At 39.3% G+C, this 13,930-nt stretch overlaps 1 protein-coding gene across 9 annotated transcripts in view; it reads left to right on the forward strand.

The window, feature by feature from the left end:
• The window catches only part of cobl (cordon-bleu WH2 repeat protein), a 51,647-nt gene extending 41,505 nt beyond the window's left edge, over positions 1 to 10,142 (forward strand). For all 9 annotated transcript variants that reach the window (XM_017409982.3, XM_017409986.3, XM_017409985.3 and 6 more), the window contains 8 exons: positions 1,917 to 2,232; positions 5,062 to 5,171; positions 5,432 to 5,617; positions 5,742 to 7,336; positions 7,458 to 7,670; positions 7,774 to 7,887; positions 8,490 to 8,777; positions 9,360 to 10,142. In XM_017409982.3, the coding sequence (XP_017265471.1) occupies positions 1,917 to 2,232; positions 5,062 to 5,171; positions 5,432 to 5,617; positions 5,742 to 7,336; positions 7,458 to 7,670; positions 7,774 to 7,887; positions 8,490 to 8,777; positions 9,360 to 9,443 (2,906 nt within the window). In that variant the 3' untranslated portion in view covers positions 9,444 to 10,142. The remainder of the gene's footprint in view (positions 1 to 1,916; positions 2,233 to 5,061; positions 5,172 to 5,431; positions 5,618 to 5,741; positions 7,337 to 7,457; positions 7,671 to 7,773; positions 7,888 to 8,489; positions 8,778 to 9,359) is intronic.
• The last annotated feature ends 3,788 nt before the right edge of the window (positions 10,143 to 13,930 follow it).

The raw sequence follows: 13,930 nt of genomic DNA on the forward strand, positions 1-13,930 counted from the left end.
TTGCAAGTGCAAATTGCAGCAGCAGTTAGCAGTAGCATTCTCAGTGCAGCCTGGGGCACATTCAGCAGGAATATCATAATATTTCTGCCAGAATTATTGTGTAATGATAAAATGACGATGATAGTTTCCACGTGAACTGCTGTGAAACTTTTCAGATAGACGTTTTCTGATGACTACAATCCACTTTGGTCTTGTCCCTGCTTGGACTAGCCTTTAGTTTGTCAATTCAATCAGAATTATGCTCCTATTTGTCTGAGTTGAAGCCATTTAAAAGACTATATGCAGCAGATAAGATATTGCTATTCATAATATTTCTACAGAACCCCACTTCCAAAAACCCAAAATATCTTTCTGAGGTTTATTTCTAATGCTTGGTAAGATTTCAGATTTCAAATGTGCTATTTAAAATGTTTGTTATTTTGGGTTACATTTATAAAATAAAAACTGTTATAGAACTCAACTTTTTACCATTTTGAGCACCATATTAGGTATATTGCATGTTTTCAAAGTACCATTTTGCTGTGTTGTTTTGTGGGAATTTAGTAAAGTTATTTGAGCCATTTTTGTCAAGACATGACTTGTTCTGTGCTGTGTGAATGCAATTATTGGGTTACTTCAGAATTTTTTGAAGTCAAGAATGATGAATAACTCTTATACTTTGATCCTATTACATTTACAGCAAGTATATTTAATGTCACATGCATATTAGGAGCTGTGCAACTTCAAAGCCTTTGGGGTATGATGCAAATTCTTTGTCAGTGGAAATCTGGCAGTGGATGTTTTTTTTTTTGTTGCTGTGAAGCAAAATGAATATTCAGAAGAAATTTAACCATGGATGGTCAGATTTTGACAAGGAGCATATCACTAAATTGACAGCTTTGAAGTGAAGACAAGTTTTGTTTATGTTTAACAGAAGTTTGTGCTTAAGGTCTTTTCTGAGTTGGAGTTTTGAGAAGTTTGTGTATTTGAATAAGCATGTAGGAGAGGGTGACAGTTTGAGTGTGTGTGTGCGTGTGCATGTTTTTGCATTTTTCTGTGTGAATGTGTGACGACCGTGGCTGTAACTGGCATGATTCAGCAGTTGCTGGGAAGGAGCTGGGAGGACAGCCCTATGAGTCATCACCACATCTCCTGGAACTGACTGTTCTCTGCACCATTAGGATGAAGCCCAAAGCTGACGATACACACACACACACACACGCACACGCACACTAACCCAGTAGGAAGCACGATGCTTGTCCAAACCCATGCTCATTTTCGCCTACACCTGATACTTAAAAACAAGGTCACTTACTGTTTAAATCATTTTAAAGAATCCCCAGTTGAATTCCCAGGACTATGCATGCTGGCTGGCCTGCAGAAAACCAAACAAATGCTACATTGATTTTTACCCCCTTGGCCTAGGGTTCAATGAGATCAGTGACACTCTAAATAAAGTCTCTCAAAACCCACAGGACTGACCATCCCATGACTGTACTGAAGAGTTGAGGGGTATGAGCCAATACCAGCTTTCGTTTGAACCTAAAACACTATGTTAAAAATGTAATTAAACGTGTTTGTTTACAGTAAGTTCGTCCACACATCATAAAAATATTTCAGCATGCCAAAAGTGGTTGTGCTCCAGGCTTGTTCGGTGTATTTGGCCTTTGCACGCTTGTGTGTGTGCGGTGTCAGAATAAATGTTTAAACTAACATAAATAGATCTTTTGTTTTTTTTCCCTCTCTTTTCTTCATCTTCTCTCTGCATCCTCAGCTTCTTTTATTTTTTGTTCTCAACTTTACCCATTTTTTGCACTAAACCAAACTACCTGGAGGTTTTTTGTTTTGAAGTTCAGTTTGTAAATCCTGGCTAACACTTTTGAACGGTGTGAGAATGCATAGAACTGATACTAAGATTTTCTCCTATCCTCTCCCAGCTTGGCCTCATTCAACGAAGAGCTCCAGTGTCCAGAAACAAGAAACTGCAGCACCCGAGGTTGAGACTTCCTCTTTGGACAGCAGCAGTGTTGGCAGCAGCCTGCCTGGCCAGGGTTACGCTCCCTTTGAAGTGATGGAAGAGGGCGAGGACTCGGGTGTCATCAGCTCTCCATCTGACACCCAACCAACGTCTCCGGATGGGAGTTTTTCAGTGGATGGAAGAGTTGAAGGCAGAGGAGAGAAACTTGGGGAACCACCGAGGGCCACTTCGAGTGACAGCGATGAGGGATGTGTCACCTGGAGACCAAAACACAGGTAGAGAGGGTGTCATTTAACTGAGAGGTGATGGGGGGGATCAAGAGTGAAGGGGAAAAGTAGTGTAGTAGTCGCACTTCTTATAATAAAAGACTGTGGTTCTGCATCACATATCTGTCAGTGCGCATAATAGCTGCACACCATTTAAAACGGCATCATCATAGGGTGCACACCGCAGATGCTCCACTCAGATACATCAACAACAGTGACGTGTTCACCTCAACTTTAAGGCTGATATAAAAATAACAGGTTGTTTTGGTGACAAAATCAAAATGTAGTCTTAAATAAAAAAAAAACTTTAAATGTGCTAACTATGATTAAGTTTAACCTCAGTCTGTTCATTAGACGGGTAATTTCAGTTTCTTTTGTCTCTATTTAATGTTTCTGTATTTAAGTGTTAATGATGCAATAACCTTTGACTGCGCTGACAGCTCATCGCTGTTTTAACTCCTTCCAGCAGGAGCTTTTCCTCCATTTAAGAGATAAACTCCTCCCTCGCTTCTTGTCCTCACAATCAGACGGGTTGCGTGTCGGCAAATCGATGAGGAGCAGATCAAGTGAAGCAAATATTATAAGACATTACGCTTGTCCGATAACAGTATGATGCTGCACTCAGTAGACATTATTAAGCACAAGATGCATGAAATTTCAGCCTTGTAGAACTTTGTCACTGACTTTCATGACAAAAGGTCAGAGTCAGAAAGAATCTGAATCTTTAAAACTATTTCCCATCCAAATGTTGGTGTATTTTCTATGTAGACAGAAAAAAATAATATATACATCTACAGTTTTGGCAACATAAACACTGCATATAAACAAAAGTTCTGCCAGGCAATAATAAAGTTGCAAGAACTGAACACAATGATTTGATTAGTAACTTTTTTGATCAGTGTGCTGAATCCAGCAGTAAGCTCAGTGCATGTTGTTCTGTTTGAAAGGGCCAATCTCCATCATTTATCATTTCTAGACCTATACTTACTATTCTTATTCTTACTTATTATTCTTCCACCTATATTTTTGACCAGTTCTGTCATTTTATTTGAATTTTTATGATTAGTTATTTATTTAATTCTGTTTTTATTTACTCTCTTGCAAAATAACTAAAAACCTGCTTATAGTTAATTACTGAGATTATTACGTATGGCACCCCCCAAGCGCCCCCCCCCCCACACACACACACACACACATGCACACACCTGTATTTTTATATAGTGTGACAGTTTTAGCAAACTTTTCCACATTTATACTGTCAGCAATAAGATTGTAACCAAGAGTAACTCCACCATATTGTTCTTGACTTGTGGTCAAAGCTGACACTCTGTTTTTTATGCTGAGCTTTCATGTTTCTGGTTTTAAACCCTTATTCAAAAGCCTTTTCATTAAAAAAAATGGTGCTCCAGATTTTTTTATTTTATTTTGCTCTTTAAATTGGGAAATGGTTGCCTGCCCAAACCAGAGATGCTGGATTGATGTTCTTACTCCTAGAAACCTAATGAAACTGGGGTCTGTTCCTGACTTGTCAGTATTCCAGGAAAGCACTGTAACCCTGTTTTCACAGAACTATTGAGGAAAGGAGGGCAAGTCCAAGTTTCTTAGAAGATAAATTTTATTTGGTTTGGCCTTCTTGTTACAATTTGTTATGGCTAATATGACACTAATTCAAAAGAATGCTCTTTGGAACCCTAAAAAAGTGGAGGAAGTCAGTAAGCAGTGTGTTTTAAAGCCAGCAAGCTTTAATAAAAACTGGAATCTAACTTTGAACAAACATGTACTCTTATTTGTGCTTTCTTTTACCTCTGAACTGCATTTACCCTTTTAATTTCCAAGTTTTACGTGGAAAGGTACTGAATGTAAAATGAAACAAATTGTCAAATGTATTTTTTTTGTGGTAGCTCCAAGTAACAATCCAGCAGCTTTGCATTGTGTTGTGTTTTCTGTGCCTTAATACAGCAGTCATTTTTGCATTATACACTCATTGGCAAAAAGAACTTCAGTACCCAGGCAGGGTGATGTTAATGAAATGAACCTACACATGTTAAAAAGGTCATGTGACATTGCAATGATTTGCATGGTTAATACACTTGGTAGTGCAGTAGAGTCAGTAGAGTATGGCACTCCTGCAGTACAAGTGGTGATTCAGTCCAGACTAGAGTCATACAGTTGTTGTATCCTCTCCAGTAGCAAGTCGGCCTACAGCTGTTGTTGCTGGCCCCTGAGCTCTGGCCGATTGACCAAATCGATTGTACCAGGGTGCTGTCACTGACATTCTTGCCCTCTGATTATGGCACCACTCGAAGTAATGGCAGTTTATCCATGATATGGTGAACCTGTAGTCCAGCTGATGCCAGTTGGGTTTTGTAAAGAGTCCAATAACTTTGTTTGGATGCTCTCATGTACCCACTGGTTCCAACATCAAGATACTGTGACCTCTAAAGGTCCCACATCCTGGGCAATTGCACAATACAACCACCTGGCCTCATGCAAACTCAACGCAATCCCATTACACTGCGACAAATGCTGTTAATGACCATTTAGTATGTCTACAAGCATCCTGTGTATCTGATCATCTTTACTTACTGTTTTGACTGACTTTCGGACACTTCGGCAACTGCCTGATGTGATAACACTGATGTCCTCTGGTGCCCATTCTACACATACCAGCTTCTTGGAAAGCAAATCATTTACACACCCAACAGAGCAAACTACTTCTAAATCAGACCATTCCTTCTGAGTGCTTAGCATTTTTGGCAGTGAGTGTCGATACACTCTGCATGTTGGTTTTTATGTGTGTGTAGTTGTCTTTCACACAGCTTTTTGTATCATTTTCAGTCAAATTGACACAAGCCCTCAGGAGCAATCAGTCGACAGCTTTGAAGATGACTCCGAGCTCACAGCTCAGCTCCACCAGACTCTGGCAGACTTGGAATCAGACCTTGCAGGTGAGGGGAATGCCAAAAAGACACAGTTCAGCTAGAACTGATTTATGTCTTTAATGAATCAGCCCAGCAGTCGAGTTGTATATGTTTGACATACAACACTTTACATAACACCACCATCCAAAAGCTGTAAAACATGCCACCTCACCATTCCCAAAATAAAACATCTTTTCTAGACAAAATAATAATAATTTAACAAGTCAAATTATTTCCTGAATTACAGTCTAGTTTAACCCTTTTGATCTTGTTCTTTTTTTTTTCAGACAACACAGATGGTGTCTCAACAACACACACCTTTTTTACCAAGTCCACTGACAGTAATGAAGTACCTGTGTCTTTAGTAGACATGTATGTGCCAGTCACAGCCATAGATGAAGTACTGGAAGACCATAATATTGTAGTGCATGAGGTAAAAATACCTGCCAAGACTGAGTCAGCTGACTGCAAAGGTAAAACTAGCGACTGTTTCATCAGTGTCCTACTAAAGTTAAAAACCCTTTATGTAAATGCTTTTTCTGATTTATTGACTGATTTGTTGTGGTTTTTCTTTTGTTTGTTTCAATTTCATTACAGATCCAGGCTTTTGTCAGAAGTCTAATGTGGAGCCACAGAACAAAAACAACAATGCTTATACAGCTGCTGTCAGTCAAAAAAGGAGCAGTGCAAAATCGGAGCAATTTGAGCAGATTAACAAACCGCTAGAGAACAAATCTACAGGTGTTAAAAAGGAAGAGAAAATACTAGAGACAAAATTTAAAGAGCTGAGTATTGATGATACAAAGCATGTGAAAGAGGAGAAACACACTCTGTCTGTGAGATCTAATGTGGATGTGCAAAGAAAAAACAAGACTACTGAGATGGACTGTGATCTCCCTAAAAGTAATGCTCAGTCATTACAGAAACCTAATCTCTCACCAGTGATTCAGATATCATCATCTGCAGAAAACAAGAAAGAGATACAAAGAGCTTCCCGAAACAACTCTAGCTTTAGCACCGCAAATGGTAAAATCACTCACAACGTCCCATCACGCTTTGGTATGAAAACTTTTACCGTGGTCCCTCCCAAACCCTCCACCTTAAATGCTGCTGTAAAACAGTCAGCTGGGACAGTAAGCACTGGTGCCATTAGGATAGATGATCAAGGAAATATGGTGACAGCAGGTATCTTCCATAACAAAGTCAGTAGGTCATCTGAGTCAGATATTTCCAAGGGTGTACCTTTTTGTGAAAATGCCAAAGCATTTTGGAGCTCCACTGAAAGACAAGAAAATGTTGTGGCTCACAGAACAGCTCTGATTGATAAAACTAAGGACAGCATCAGTGGACTCAGCAGTGCTCCTCCTACTGTTGGCTTGGAAGCCAAGTTAAGGACCAATACCGCAGAAAAGCAGAAAACAATGCAAAGTGCAGTTTCTGAAACTGCAAAGACAGTTCAGCCTAAAGTGGTGGTGAAGGAAGAAACTAACGAACTTGTGAAAGATGTCACACCCGCAAATAAAAAGGGGATTGAGGTGGAGAGCAAGACTTCAGTGTCCAGTTATGCTCAGTTGCCAAGTAAACCTGCCCTTCCCCCTCCTCTGCCTTCAGACTTAAAACACCAGCTGAACTTTCTCAGACCATCCAGGCGAACCTCAAGCCAATATGTGGCTTCTGCCATCGCTAAGTACACCCCAAAGACTTCAGTTAAACCTACCAGCATCCCAAAAAGCCCCGACTCTGCCAAGTCATTGAAAACACAGACTGCTGCTGGCGTCCAGAGGTCAGGACCTTTCGTTCAAGTAACTCCACTCTTGTCCCCCCAGTCGTCTTTATCAAACAATAAGGAGAATGCCTCTATATCTGCACCCATCCTTCCTGGTCCCAAGAGGTCCACAAGCTACCCAGAGCATGTGTCAGATAGTCAGAGAGATTTCAGAGAAGTGAAATTAGACAAGGAAGGGTTTTCAAATTGTGCCGTGTCCAGCAAAGAAGGCTCTCCTGTGTTGGACCCAGAAACAGTCAAGAGTAATAACAGTGGATTCACTCAAAAAAGAGTGACGGACAATATTATGGGAGAATATATCAAAATGGATCAACCCAGAATCTCAAGCCCATCAAGAATCACTGTTCTGCACTCATCCTCCAAACCACCCATAGCCCAAAAGATCACATCCCAAGAACACATAAATGTAAGTAAAACTTGAATTATACAACATCACATAAGTGTTGGAGTTTTTGTTTTTTTAACAAAACAACATAATTTTTATTTTTTTTTTTTTTTTTTCAATAATTTTTGACTGTTTGTTTCAGGACATGAAGGATACATCTCAGGACATGAAACCACAGTCCTCAGCCACAGTATCAGACAATAATGTAGCCCCTGGACCTGCTGCTGTGACGGTGTTCGGACCCATTAAAAAGTTCAAACCAGTCATCTGTAAATCTGTTGAGAAAGAGACGTCTCTGCACAGTAGCTTGATGGAGGCGATCCAGACAGGTGGAGGCAAAGACAGACTGAAGAAGGTAACGTCAACCTGAACACTGCACAATGTGTGGATGTCCTCTAACAAGTTACTGTGTTTGAAGAAAGGCCGCACTCTTTTTCTTGTTTTTGTTTCACCATTAGATATCCACTAACCACAGCAACATGAAGAAAGCGACTTATGTTGAGGAGGAGAACGAACGATCTGCTCTTCTAGCTGCCATTAGAGCCCAAAACAACATGAACAGACTGAAGAAGGTACAAAAATCTGATCAGTATTTATGCAACATTAATTTGTTACTGTTTGTTTGTACCCATAGGAATGTAGGAGAGATGATCATACAATGGAAAAGATCACAGCAAGAATAAATATTTCTACAATGAGCATGAATTTTTCATTTAATGTTCATGTAGATACCAATTTTTTTACATTTTACATTTAACTGTGTTTCCAATTTTTGCTAGAGGGGGCGGTTTTGGTCAGACTTGAGCTCTTTGATAAGGATTTAAATTATATACATAAATCGCACACAAAGATTAAAGGTCTCTGCTGGATGAATCCTACTCATTTTGGGTTCCCTAAGCTAATTGACTGGTACTACCAGAAGGTGCTGTAACAAATTTCTCATAGGAATAAACCTAATGTAATTTAATTTAATTTAAAAGGAGTGGCATATGTACGTAGAACAGAATAAGAGCTTGTCAGTGTGTATGTTTAGCATGAACAGAAGTGAATTTGTTTGAGGAAACATACCTCAGAAGCAATGTATGTATCAGTTACTCATCAGCTACATTTCTGTGAGCAGCTGTCATATGACTGTTTATCTACAGTGAACATTATCTCCCTTCTCTGACCACAGACAAAATCTGAGGCTGCCGATGAGCTCGAGCAGTTCAAGAAGGAAACCTCTGAGGAGAAGAGAAGTTCAGGCTCCTCCCCTTCCCCTCCATCTTCGACGGGCTCTTCCACCGGCTTTACCTCGCCACCATCTCCACCTACCAGTAAACCTCCACCTCCTCCCCCTGTCTTGCCCCAGGGTAAACCTAATTCTGCAGTTCAAATAAACGCTCCCATGAACCCTGCCATGGCCAGGGAGGCGATGCTGGAGGCTATTCGCTCTGGATCTGGAGCTGGAAAGCTGAAAAAGGTACAGGAAAATACGAGATCTGACTCCCTTTAGACAACTCGGAGTGATTATTTGTGGAAGTTCCAGCATTCACCCAGAATTAGTCGTGTTGGATTTAAAAATACGCTGTAGCTTGGTGGAAGCGTAAAACTTTAAGATCATAAGCTTCCCATTTGGGAAAAAAAAGTTGCATCTAAATATCTTTCATGTCTTTTGATCTGCAGATGTAGAAAGAATACATAAAGGCAGTCAGGACAGAGTGAGGGAGGAAACCAAGACAGAAACAGAGAAACATAGTGAGATGAAACAGAGTCTTCTCTCATCTCACAGCTCCAATCCGGTTCCACATGTCATGCTCCTGCAGCCGTGCACCCAGGAAACTTGAGATGAATTGCAGATTGTGCAAAGATTAGTATGACAGTCAGTTTGCTGCTGATGTATGAATATTTTCAAGTAGGTAGAGTTCAGTTTTCGGTCAGAACCTGGGTAAAATTAGCTCCCAGAAACATGAAGAATTTAAAACTTTGTATTGCATCACAGTGCTGTAGTGCAGAAATGTGAAAGTGAATTGTTGCATTTCTTTCTTCTTTTTTTTTTTACCAGGTCTCTGTGCCTACGAAGACAATCCAAGTGAACGGCAGACTGGGAATTATTAAATCAACCTCATCTACAGCCCCTGAACATTAACACCCACGCCACAATAACACAAATGATCAGTTTTATAATGGAATTTCTGCTTGTTTTACTTTTTCATTGAGCTTTTATAAGGCCTTTGGAAAACTAGACTGAGTCACAACTTTAGTTAAACATTTTGCACTTCAGAAACAAACAAACAATATATATATCTTTAAGCTGTCTATATGGAGCATGTAATGCCCTCTGGTACAATAATGCAGTTTTCAAGACCAGCAAAACAAGAATATTGTCACTTTCATGATTATTTGACTTTTGTTAAAAAAGATGCACATCCTCTTCTTTAAAGGAAGAATGTTTGTTAGTAGCCAAACATTTGTAGCAGTCAGAGGTTAAAAATGCACAGGTAATGTCCCCTACAATATTCAGTCGATCAACTTCTAATGATAAGTTTTTGAAAAATATTTGTATACAACTTTATTACATATTCACGTTCCTGAATATTTCTTGCCATGTGTACCCAGATTTAATATTTGAAACCAGAGATTTGTACAAAATGTGTGCCAATGAAAGCAAACTTAATGGTACTTTAGGTTCATTTTTGGTTTCTCTCTCTTTTTGCCTTTAGCACAATAAGTCATGGATGCCTTACAACTGTTGCTCAATCAGTGTTATGTATGTGATGTTTGCTATACACGTTCTGTAAGAGTGCAATTACAACATTTGATTATATTTCCTGATTTAGTGTAATGTTTCGATTGCCTTTTTGTGATGTTTTGATGCAGGATCTGATTCGTGATGGTAATTTCTGACTCAGAGGACTGAAATGGCAGTAGTTTGCTTGTGCCTGTTAGCTCATCCTGTTCCTGTTTAAACTTCTAACCCTATCTATGTTAAAATTCTTCATATTGTCTAGAATAGTTGATAACTTGAAGAAACGTTTTGCTGTTTTGAAGCCCTGTTGATTCAATTACACGATGGAAGTCACCATTAGTGAATAGTAGCTTCCTTTTTAATTACAAAGTCATCACCTTGGTAATGTGGATATTTATTATTAACCAGGAAAGCTTTTGTAAACATAATGCATTGCCCTAATTTAAGCAATATTGCATTATGTTTTGCTTTTTATGTCAAAGTGAGAGCACGGAGGAGCTGTAAAGGAGAGCTGATGTTGCCATTAAATGGCTTTCAGTAGTTGGATATAACGTACGCTGAATCCCCTTTAGACTGAGCATCCACATTCAGCTATGAGTCTTTGCTGCTTTGCATTTTGGAGTCATTTTGACTAAAGTGAGTTCAGTTAAATGTTTATTAGAGATTTATTTTGCTTCAGTTTCAACACTGCAGAGATGGATTCTTCTGCACAGACAAACCTACAGCAGTGTTGCCTTTTTTGTAAAACAACGAAATGGTGATAGATTTGATTTATACCAATAGGGCGGAGACTTTATAAGCTACTGCTTTTTTTTTCTTTGAAGAGTTGCACAGTTAAATTTGTTTACATGATTTTTGTTTTTTGATTCAATAAATAATTTTGTAATCAAGCAAAAACAAAGTACTGTTTGAACTTTTTAACCATGCTTTTTGTAATTTTTTTTAAAAGATTCAGTTCAGCACCTGGACTCCTCTAATAGGAAAGTATAGATGCAGTACGTGGTTTTACATGGTTTCCCTGAAATACGCAAAGTATTCCCTGAAAAAGATGTTGGCAAGATATGTGCCAAAACCTGTACATACTTTTCTGCACTGATGGTTCCTTTCCAGGTGTGGAAGCTGCCCATGCCAGATGCACTAATGTACCCCCATACCATCAGAGAGGCAGGCTTTTGAACTGTTGATAACAGGCCAGATCGTCCCTCTCTTTTTTCGTATGGAGAATGAAATTTGTTTTTGTAAACTATAAACACCACAAAGTTTGATGTGTCTGACCACAAGACAATCTTTTGATAATATTCTGAACTGTAGATGATAGAATACTCAGATTTCTAATTGCCTGCTGAGGAACATTATTCTTAAATTGTTCCACTATGTTTAGACAGTTATTTGCAGAATGTTGAACTTCTGCCCATCTTTACTTCAGAGATTCATCCTCTCTAAAATACTCTTATTATATTTAGTCCTCTTGCTGACCTGTTGCCAAATAACCTAATTCTTTGCAAAATGCATAACAAAAAATAGCATTTCTTTTTTAGATTTATAGCTGCCATACAATTCAATTCAATTTATAGCTGTTTTTGTCCCCCCACAAAAAAACAAAAACAAAAGAAGGTACTTTTTTTTAATGTAAGCATTTCAAATGTTTTTTATGTTTCATTGCATTCAGCTTTATTTACATTTTACACAACATCCCAACTTTTTCACACTGGAGTTGTAGAAAGTGGAAAAACACCCTCACAGGTTACTTACTGCCCTTTTTCAGCACTGTTATGGTCCAAAGACTCTGTGGTCATCCTGCTGTCCCTCTGAAGAGCCACATCACAGATGAGCCACTATTCCAGGCAGCAGCTCATGGTCCTGACTCATCTCTGAGTGGTCATATAAAATCACTTTTAGGGCACAGACCCTGCATTCCTGATTCTTCGAATGTTAGTCATCGTTCCACTCTGCTTTCCCTCCATGCAAATAAATGATGCAAACTTGCACATTAGATGTAGAATCAAATCCACAATTCACAATCAAAGTGAATAGGAAAATGTACTTTCAGTGTGTATTTTAGTGTGTATTGCACTGACTGAGATGGGTTGATGTTAAGTAGTTGTATCTGAGAATGAGTCACTGCAGTGGGGTGAGAGCTGGAACTTCATCCAAGAACCTCAGGCTCTTTTGTGGGTTCAAATTCATGCTCATTCTACGACCATTCTAATCTGCCCTATAAATATGTGTTGGGTGTGTTTGTGTGGGCGGGTGTCTGTATTTGGGGGTGGCTGTGAGTGATATTTTTGTTGCGGGAGTAAATATGTGTTTGGACTTGCAATTCCGAATCATTTTAACCATAAATGACCTCCGAAGGACGACTTACCAGAAGGCTGCACCACATAATGCAACAGAAATATGTCCATTCAGCTTTGGCTTTGGCTTTTTTTTTTTTCTTCTTTGCTGATCAAACTGTTTGGTTTTTCACTCGCCACCACAACACTTTCACAAGAAAGCCCTTAGCCCATTACAGAGATTGAGATTGCGTGTGTCATCACGCCAAAACGCAATGCTGACTAATAAAAAGGTTTGTGTTTAGATGTGGGTGCATAGACATGAAATTAAGTGGTTAACATTTTCCTTATTTCAAAACAAGCAATAAACAATTAAAAAACATTAAGTTTTTTTTTTTTTTTTACTAAATACATATTCAGTCAGTTTATTGAGACTTTAAAGAGAAAGACATTCTGATTTTAAATATATTCACTTTTTAGTCTTGACTGTGTAGCCTAAAACTTATTGCATTGACTACTATAGACCATGTTGCATAAAAATATTACACAGTTGCATGAAGGTTCTTGATTTTGACTGTGACCCAGAGGCTGCAGACGTTTGGCCTGTAAGTGTGTGTATACACAGTGTGAGGGCACTCGTGTTGATCCAGACTCATACAAGCACCTCAGGATTGATGACCTTATGCACTTTGGGCTCCTGCAGGGTTTTCCTCTCACTTAAGCTTGTCCAGGTCAGACATTTGCCAGGCAGTATGATAAATGAACTAAATGTTGAATTATTCCTGGTGTCCTTTCAGTCTGAGGCAGAGCTTTTTCACAAATAAAAATAGGCCTATCTATTTTTTTTAATTCAACCTCCATAATGGTGCTGCATTAGTGGTGGCTTACTTCAGTGACTCTGGTCGTACTCTGTTTATCACCTTCTGCTGAAAGACAGGCGATAATGTAATGGTCTGTTTAATGTAATGGCCTGATTTGGTGAGTAATTGTCAAACTTTGCAAAATGTCTCATGAACCACAGCTAAGAGCCAACCAAGCTCTAGCTACTGTTGAAGTCAACTCTGTCTGTCTGTCAACAAACTGTCTCACGAACCAGTGGATGGATTTAAATGAAACGCTCAGAAAATAATCACTGGATATCAGGGGTGGAAATTAGCACCCGCCACCCGCCAAATGCGGGTAAATATTTGAAGTGGCGGGTGAATTTGATCAACACACACGCCACTGTGGCGGGTTGGCAATTTGAACAGAAAATGTGTTATTTGTCCTCTTGACATATAGGGGACAGTAATGTGCTCGAGTTGCTGCTGTTACGTCGAGCCGCGTTCCCCGATCAGATACGGAGCTGTGTGAAGCTTTTCACACAGCTTTTCACACAGCTCGCAGAGAGCGGGGTGTCAGCTTCACACAGCTCTCTCAGAGCTACGATTCCCCTGTGTCTCCGTTCATGTTCAACGCTCGTAACCGTGCTCGCGCTGCAAGGGAACTACGGAGACCGTGAAAGGTCAAACAACTTGTTTTGGCGAAGTTAACCCACTGTTTTGCTAGCGTGATAGACAGACAGACAGACTCTGTTATGGACAATATAGACTGTGTGGACAAAAACAATTAATA

The sequence above is a fragment of the Kryptolebias marmoratus genome, linkage group LG16 (genome assembly GCF_001649575.2).
Source record: "Kryptolebias marmoratus isolate JLee-2015 linkage group LG16, ASM164957v2, whole genome shotgun sequence".
NCBI classification, from domain to species: domain Eukaryota; kingdom Metazoa; phylum Chordata; class Actinopteri; order Cyprinodontiformes; family Rivulidae; genus Kryptolebias; species Kryptolebias marmoratus.